This window comes from Saccopteryx leptura, chromosome 10, assembly GCF_036850995.1.
Source record: "Saccopteryx leptura isolate mSacLep1 chromosome 10, mSacLep1_pri_phased_curated, whole genome shotgun sequence".
Lineage (NCBI taxonomy): Eukaryota > Metazoa > Chordata > Mammalia > Chiroptera > Emballonuridae > Saccopteryx > Saccopteryx leptura.
The window spans coordinates 18,900,206-18,909,409 of NC_089512.1; the positions used below are offsets into that span (position 1 = coordinate 18,900,206).

Genomic DNA, 9,204 nt, shown 5'->3' on the forward strand with positions numbered 1-9,204 from the left:
GAAGAAAACCTAAGAGGAAGATGTCAGTAAAGACACTGAGGCCATACTATATTCGTCAACTGTCTCTGCTTCCAGAAGCTTCCAACTTGCTCCATACCCAAAAGCACTAGATTGATCTCCCCCCCCCCCCATTGCCATTCCCTCCGAAAGAACTTCATTTTCTCCATCTTCAAAACTGAGGGTGACAGCCTCAAGTTTCACAGCCGTCTCTTCTGTGGGAAACATATAACTGCCCCACAGGTGACTTTGCTCTCTTTCTCCATAGATCTGTCCTTCTATCTACCTAATGTTAAAGAAAAACCAAAACCCAGTGTGGCTGCCCCAGGGAAAGGAAGAGCTATGTCCCCCCACTTCCGTTTAATCACAAGCCAGAGGAGCTGCTTTCTCCGCAGCAGGCTGAGAAGCATGCCCGTTAGGTGAGTAGTTTCCACCAGCCCGAGCAGGACAGCCCGGTGGGGAGGGATTCTGGTCCCTCCTGCTTTCCCCTCAGGAGGACCCAAGGCCACCAAGCAATCAGCAGCCAGCGCTAGGCTCGGAGCCAGGCCGCCGATGCCAGGGGTTGCTAAGGCCCCTGGTGAGGAATGCCAGCAAGTGAGCAGCGGGCGAGGAAACCACTGAGCCAAACTGGTGACAGACAAAGCGAGCATGTGGCAGGCGGCAGGTCAGAGGGAGGCTGTCCCCGGGCAGGCAGGCGGGCTGCGTGCCGTGCGGTGCCTGGGCCAGCCCAGCCAAGCAGATGGCAGGGGGAGGAAACAGATGGAGGTCCAGCGGCACTGAGCAGGAAGCGCCAGCGCTGAGAGCCAGGGACCCGGGGCTGGGAGGAAGGAGGGGAGCAGAAAGGCTGCTCTGCTGACACAAGAACTTAGATAAATACACTGACCCACACAGGGAGCCCCCTCCCTACCCCCGGTGAACTCTGGGGTGGCCCTGGAGGGTCTCTAGCACCCACCACCACGCCAGAAGACCTGTGGGACTCTCCAGACTTACATGCAACCACCCACATGCCAGTGCTCCACCCTGGTCCTGGCAGCCTGGTGACCCTTCCGGTGGTGTTTCCCTCAATACCATCTCCTCTAGGCAGTGCTTCCCAATCTGGGGGGGAAGGGAGATCGGTTACTTAGGGTGCCCTGGAGGGGAATTCTTGCCAGTGGTTAAGAAACCCATGTGCTCTGCAGCCTGAATAAGTTAGGTCTTGCACCTGTGATACTGCCATTCTTTAACGTACGCGGATGCTGTCGCCGAGACTTAAAATCCAGTGCATTTAAAAGCCCCATGGAGTCTTCTAGCCCATCAATGTCACTGTTCCTTTCCCAAATCATCAGACACCAAAAAATACTATTAGAACTTAAATTATGATTACTATTCCATTTGGCTCCCTGAAATTTCTGGATGATAAAGAACACTCGTTCATTCCTAGGTATTAAAAAGTCTAGACCATTGTTGAATGCCACCCTGCTTCGAAAGGCAAGAAGCACCTCATTTCTCTCCGTAAAAGGTCACTGCCATTTATTCTGAGGAAGTATGTATATAAATTGGTGCATTAGAACGTCTCTGCGTGGAAGTTCATCACAGCCTTGTTTTGTACAGGGGCAGAAATGGAAGCTCCTTGAGCCACAGTAAGGGGGAGGGGGCTGGTCACAAAGACCATGGTACATGCCTGACTGGCTACAACAACGCTGTTAAAAGCAGATTGAAGATGAACATTAAGTGACATGAGAAAACACTCATCACATACTAAGCAAAAGAAAAAGCATTTTACCAAGAAAAAATACATATATAAAATATCCTAATTTTCTATAAAAACCAAAAACACTCAAATTATATATGTCTACTATGAAATAGTATAAAACTTCAAATATTAACCTGAGTGGAGAAGTGTATTCTCTTCTTTGTGTGCTCCAGAGTTTCTACAATGAACAGGTATTCGTTTTGTTATTAGAAATAAAGCCTGCAATTTGTTTTTTATTTTTTTATTTTTATTGGTTTGATCATTGATAGAAAGTAGTTGCTTGTTCTTGGATTAGGATGGGCTGGAGTAAAAAAAATCTTGGCAATGAGGTTTTTTGCTGTCCGTCACTCTCCTGCTTCCAGGAAATAGGATATGGGCGTGCAGATTGCATTTGGGAACCAAACAGGTGTCCCCTGCTACACAGATCTAAAACAGGACACAGAAGAAAAGTGCAGCGTTCTGGGTTATGCTGGGTCATTCTCCACTCACAGGTCTATTCACAGCTAGACCAGAGGCTGACATCATCCGGTTTAATTCCATTTGGGAACTGGGCTGAAAATTGCCCACGTGTAGCCCATGACTGCCCTGGCCTCCTCCCCAGACTCATACACCCACTCAGGTTCCAACCAGCCTAGCGAGAACCCTTCAATCTTTTTTCAGACAAAACGTCTCATTAGGATATTAAGTATCTGCCATGCTCTCATTACGATCCTGAATGAATAAAATGTGTACCTGGTCTGACCCTAATTTCTGTGACAACCAAAAGGGAGTTTTAATAAAGTTCCAAAATGATCACTAGGGCAACAGTGAAGCCCCAGGTTGAGAACCACCATTTCAGTGGTGGCTTGATATTAACATAATGCTTCCCTGATATTCTTAGAATAAAGATTGTACCCTCATCATCATCTGGTAGGCCTTCGATGGTCTGATCCTTGCATATTTCCTTAGCCTCAGCTAGCCTTGTTCCCTCTACTCCAACCATAGCAATACTTCTTCCTCCAGACTCAAGAGCCACTGTCTGTGCACTTCCTTCCTCTGATCATGCTGTTCCCTCATTCTTCAAATATCTCTTCCTCAAAGAAACCGTTCCTGATCCCCCAGACTGGTCAACACCCCACCCCCTTAATTCTTTTTTTCTTTTTTTTTTTTTTTGTATTTTTCTGAAGCTGGAAACGGGGAGAGACAGTCAGACAGACTCCCGCATGTGCCCGACTGGGATCCCACCCGGCATGCCCACCAGGGGGCAATGCTCTGCCCCTTGGGGGCGTCGCTCTGCCGTGACCAGAGCCACTCTAGTGCCTCGGGCAGAGGCCAAGGAGCCATCCCCAGCGCCCGGGCTATCTTTGCTCCAATGGAGCCTTGGCTGCGGGAGGGGAAGAGAGAGACAGAGAGGAAGGAGGGGAGCGGGGTGGAGAAGCAAATGGGCGCTTCTCCTATGTGCCCTGGCCGGGAATCGAACCCGGGTTCCCTGCATGCCAGGCCGATGCTCTACTGCACCCCCTTAATTCTTTATGGTACTGTGTACCTCTGATTCATAGCCTTCAGCCCAGTTTACAATGATATTTAAAATCGTTTGCTTCATGTTTATTAGAGCAAAGGGGGACAGGGACTGGTCTGCCTTGTTTACTCTTCTATCCACAGTGCCCTAGCACGCAGTAGGTGCTCAAATATTTGCTGAATAAAAAAAATGAACGTTCTGGAAGACATTTAAGTTTCCATCTTTGCTGCCTGTGAAACTACACATTTCGATTCTCCTTTCGGACTCTGGTTCTGCAAATGTCACCGTGTTTTTCGGCACAGGAAGAAAGGGTCTGTGTTGTTCACAGCAATATGCTACACGCCTCACACTGAATTAAGATAGCAGATGTTCAATAAACGACATGAAGCCTTTGTCTAAGTGTTGGGGGTGGAAAAGTTAATAGCTCAAATATTGGCTCAGGTCTTGCTATATCTTCTTCTTTTTCACCTAGCCCCCTCCCCAACATAGCACTTATTTCCAACATAATCATACCGAACAAAGGCATTTGAGAGGTAAATGGGGCACTCCCAACTTGACAAACTCATACTCATCTCTCAAGATTCAACTCAAATGTCACCTTCGCCTTCCCTCTGTCCTTCCTCCCTAATGTGGGCAACCATCAGCTCCTTCACCTCCCCGACCAAGCAGTTCTGGCACTTGTCTGTCTCCTCAGCAGAACCACAGACTTCTTTGAGAGTAAGGGCCCTGTCACAGCCATCTGTTTTTGCCGAAACGGGAATGAGTGTGGCACTTCTAAATGCATGCCGAGTAAGTGACCTGACTGATGAGGAGTGCGGGTACAGACACGGCAAGGGCAGGCCAGGCCGGCCCTGGCTCTTCGGCTCAGCTCCTGTGAGGCTCCAGGTGGACACACCTTCCTCTAGCAGTGGACTAGGCGGGGCACCGAGGGAGTTTCCTGGTGTGCAGCTGCGGCCTTCCCAGACCCACTGGCTTCATGCAGAGTATCCCGCCCCCGCCCCCAAATGCTTCCCTAGTGCTATTTCTTTTTTAACAGCTTTATTGAGATACAATTCACATAGAGTGTATAGTTCAGTGGTTTTTAGTACATTCACAGAATTGGGCAACCATCACCTCAATCAATTTAGAACATTTTCATCATCCCCCAAAAGAAACCCCTACCTACCCCCACCCCCCATTACTCCCAAAACCCCGGCCCTAGGCAACCGCTACTCCACTTTCTGTATCTATAAATTCGCTTATTTTGGACAGTTCATATAAGTGGAGTCATATACCATGTGGCCCTCCCTGCGTGCCTGACTTCTTTCACTTAGCATGTTTTCAAGGTTCATCCACGTTGCAGCATGTATCAGTACTTCATTCCATTTTCTGCTGAATAATTTGCCATTATATGGCTGTACCATATTTTATTAATCTACTCAGTTTACAGACATTTGGATTGTTTCTACCTTTTGGCCCTTATGAATAATGCTGCTACGAACCTTCACGTACAAAGGTTTGTGTGGACATGTTTTCCTTTCTCTTGAGCATATACCTAGGAGTGGAACTGGTGGATCATATGGCCACTCTATATTCCAGTCTGAGGAACTGACCGCCAAACTGTTTGCCAAAGTGGCTGTATCCATTTGACATTGCCACCGGCAGAGTAGGAGGAATCTAATTTCTTCACATCCTCCACATTCTTTTTTTTTTTTTTTTTTTTTGTATTTTTCTGAAGTTAGAAACGGGGAGAGACAGTTAGACTCCTGCATGCGCCCGACCGGGATCCACCCGGCACGCCCACCATGGGCGACCGAAGCTCTGCCCACCAGGGGGCGATGCTCTGCCCCTCCGGGGCGTCGCTCTGCTAGGACCAGAGCCACTCTAGCGCCTGGGGCAGAGGCCAAGGAGCCCTCCCCAGCGCCAGGGCCATCTTTGCTCCAATGGAGCCTCAGCTGCGGGAGGGGAAGAGAGAGACAGAGAGGAAGGAGAGGGGGAGGGGTGGAGAAGCAGATGGGCGCTTCTCCTGTGTGCCCTGGCCGGGAATTGAACCGGGGACTTCTGCACGCCAGGCTGACGCTCTACCACTGAGCCAACCGGCCAAGGGCTCCTCCACATTCTTGATGCTTGTTAATTATGTTTTTGTTTTGTTTTTTATGCTGCCACCCTGTTCAGTGTGAAGTGAGAGGTATCTCACTTTGGCTTTGATGTCCCTAGAAATACTAACACTCTGCAGTCTTCCGGGGACAGGAGCCAGGCAGGCCCGGGTTGGCCCTGTCTTTGCTGCAGAGCGCTGTGTGACTTTTCTGCCGGTCAACCTTTCAGCCGGTTTTCTCATCTGTCAAACACATCACTTTACTGGATTCTCAGAAGCACTTAATGACACATACATCACATACAATATGTAATTCCCAGCACAGCATCAAGAACAAAGCTAGGGCTCAAAAATTGTAGCTATTAACAATAACAAAAAACCTCAGTCCAGCAGGACAAACAAACGTGACTATATCATTAGTCTAAAGGGGAAGACCAAAAGAACACTAAACCATCATGGCCACAGGGTTATAAGGATTCATTAAAATGACATGTTGAGCCTGACCAGGCGGTGACACAGTGGATAGAGCATTGGACTGGGATGCGGAGGACCCGGGTTTGAGACCCCGAGGTTGCCAGCTTGAGTGTGGGCTCATCTGGTTTGAGCAAAGCTCACCAGCATGGACCCAAGGTCGCTGGCTCAAGCAAGGGGTTACTCGGTCTGCTGTAGCCCCACGGTCAAGGCACATATGAGAAAGCAATCAATGAACAACTAAGGTGTTGCAACGAAAAACAAATGATTGATGCTTCTCATCTCTCTCTCTCTGTTCCTGTCTGTCCCTATCTATCCCTCTCTCTGTCTCTGTAGAAAAAAAAAATGACATGTCGAATACCGACACTCACTTCCTTTCTATTTTCTGGTCTTCTCATATGCTGGTAGTGGTGGACTAAGGAGAGGCCCAGAGCAAAGGAAGCTGCTCTCCAAAGGAAGAGCCTTTCTAATGATTTCTTAAGGTAATATGTTGACAGGTCCATTGATCAGACCATGCTGAAAACACTTTAGAGGAAGTTCATGACAGGACCCGCCTGCCCAGGATACAAGGGAGATACAATGGTCAAAATGAGAGACCCACAGAATGCCTAAAGGGTAGTATCATTTTAGCTGCTTCTGCCCTCCCCCAATGTTAAAACATGGCTATGCATTTTCTAACAAAGAAGGTAAGTGAACATCGAACATTCATGCAGCCTGAGCGATGGTGGCACAGTGGATAGAGCATCAACGTGGTATGCTGAGGTCCCAGATTCAAGACCTCAAGGTCATGGCATGAGCACAGGCTCACTAGCTTGAGTGTGGAATCATCGACATGAGCCCATGGTGGCTGGCTTGAGCAAGGGGTCACTGGCCTGGCTGGTGTCTCCCGGTCAAGGCACATATAAGAAGCAATCAGTGAGGCCCTGGCTGGTTGGCTCAGCGGTAGAGCATCGGACTGGCGTGCGGGGGACCCGGGTTCATAGGAGAAGCGCCCATTTGCTTCTCCACCCCCCCTCCTTCCTCTCTGTCTCTCTCTTCCCCTCCCGCAGCCAAGGCTCCATTGGAGCAAAGATGGCCCGGGCGCTGGGGATGGCTCCTTGGCCTCTGCCCCAGGCGCTAGAGTGGCTCTGGTTGTGGCAGAGCGACGCCCCGGAGGGGCAGAGCATCGCCCCCTGGTGGGCAGAGCATCGCCCCTGGTGGGCGTGCCGGGTGGATCCCGGTCAGGCGCATGCGGGAGTCTGTCTGACTGTCTCTCCACGTTTCCAGCTTCAGAAAAAAAAAAAAAAAAAAAAAGGAAGCAATCAGTGAACAACTAAAGTGCCACAACTACAAGTTGATGCTTCTCATCTCTCTCCCTTCCTGTCTCTCTCTTTCTCAAACAAAAAAACCCAAAAAGAAAAAATACTCAAGCAGGTGCCCCAGAAAAGAGGAGAAGAATGGGGAGGAGTTAGACAAGAGGTCTAAATAAACAGTCCTAAATAGTCTCTCTGTTGTAATATGACCACCTTGTAAAGGCAACTTCACTCCCAGGGGACCCGCTCAAATAAGCAGGCAGCCACAGGGAGTTCCCCAGGGAAGGAAGATGGTGCAACAGATCCCCTGTGCATGATTTTGTGAGGGGCACACAGAGAAGCAATTCGCCAAGTCTTTGTCCTCTTCTTTGAAACAGGCTCCATCAATATCACCTGCAACCTGGCACAAGGGTCACAGGTGAGAGCTAATTGAGAAACTTCAAATGAAATGGAGGTTTCTCTTCTCCACAGACCAACAAGGAGCCTTCTCATCCCCATAATCTTTGTCCATCAAATTCACAGACCAGAATGGAGGCTTCTGATCCCACCACTGGACTCAGTCTGGGTACATCTTCCAGTGCTCAGGCACAGCCTGTCTCACCCCACCCCTCTTTTAAGAATGGGAGGTAAACGGGTCTCCACTTTTTGGCTGATCAGATCTCTCCTAGTCTGACCCAACAAAATGCTTTGCTCAAAATCAACACTGCTCAGCACAAAATATACATGTATTTTTTGTTAGTAGTAGCTAACATGCTTCTACTTCCTAATTTTGGTCCATCTAGACACCCTTCTTATAAAAAAGGGAACTCAGCTCCATTCCCATAAGATGTGGCCTAAGCAGGAAATAAGACCTCCCTCTAAGCACACCAGAATAAAAATGTATGACTACACGGGCAGCTCTCACCCTGTGTCCAGACCGCCTTAGCAGGCGCCAGCTTCTGGGTGGTGACCTCTTCTATCCCCACATTCCTTTCTCCACATCCCTCTTCAAAACGACCACACCCCCTCCACCACTCTTACTGCAAACATTACAAGTGGAGGGGACAGTCGCAAACAGCCCAACCCAATTTCAAAACACAGCAAACGGGAAAGGTGTTTACGATTAAACTTTTTTAAAGAAGAAATAAATAGAAGGGAAAAAAGAGAATGAGGAACAAGAGAATAGGCCGGGTGGGCAACATCTGCCCTGGTGGAAGGCTCCTGCGCTGGTCACACTCAAGAGCCCAGACCTTCAGCCAGTTTGGCTCTTCGGGTGACCCCCATTCAGGCGACTCCGCCTCCCCCAAATAAGTACGGGCTTCTCAAAACAGGTTTTCCCCATTGATCATCTGCCTTCCACGGCCCCCTGAGATGTGGGGCCCTCTCTTTGAACTTGAGAAGGCAGGGGACCAGGACGGCTGCCCCAGGGTCCCAATTCTTTTCCCCCTCCCTGGAACACATTCGTTCCCCCTGCCAGGGGCGCAATGCTCAAAGAGCAGAGAACCCTGCACGCTGGGTTCGGAGAGAAGAGGAGGCCGCGGCCGGGGACCAGGTCGGGTTTCGCTGCCTCAGCGCCGCGGCCTGGGCGACTCTTCCGCCCCCGCGGCTCGGGTCCGAAGCGGCGCGGCCCAGAGAAGATCGGGACGTAAAGGAACTTCTGCTGCGGTTTCTACCAGGAGGCGGATGAGGCCACGCACAGGGGCGGCTGGAAGAACTTGGGACCCTGGAGATGGTCCACGGGGTGGGTGGGGTTGAGTTCCAGGCGGGGGCTGCACAGCCAACTTTCCGAGAGGAAGCCTTCCTCCAACTTGCCTTTGGCGCCGCCGTCCCCCGCCCGCGGCGCGATGCTCCGGCTCGGTTCGGGCCGCCCGGCGCGTTCCCTCCCAGGACCCGGACCCCCTCTGTCCTGGGCCACTCCGTGTGACCTGACCCCGGCTCTGCAGCCCCGCCTCTCTTACCATCTGCGCCACTTTCAGCACGGCCCCTTGGGTGCGGGGGTAGACCTGATCCAGCAGTCCCTCCGAGGGGCTCGCCCCCCGCTGTCCCGCGCCGGCCCTGGGTCCGAACGCGCTGCCACTGCTGCACGTGGTGCGGACGAGCCCGGCTCCGTGCGACATCGCGCGGACCCTGCCCGCCGGCCGCCTCCCTCCGCCCTGGCGGA

The 9,204-nt window shown here is 50.8% G+C and overlaps 1 protein-coding gene across 2 annotated transcripts in view; it reads right to left on the reverse strand.

Moving 5' to 3' along the window:
* Positions 1 to 9,204, reverse strand: part of CMTM7 (CKLF like MARVEL transmembrane domain containing 7) — a 53,946-nt gene extending 44,742 nt beyond the window's left edge. For both annotated transcript variants that reach the window (XM_066350953.1, XM_066350952.1), the window contains exon 1: positions 9,002 to 9,204. In XM_066350953.1, coding sequence (XP_066207050.1) covers positions 9,002 to 9,160 — 159 coding nt within the window. In that variant the 5' untranslated portion in view covers positions 9,161 to 9,204. The remainder of the gene's footprint in view (positions 1 to 9,001) is intronic.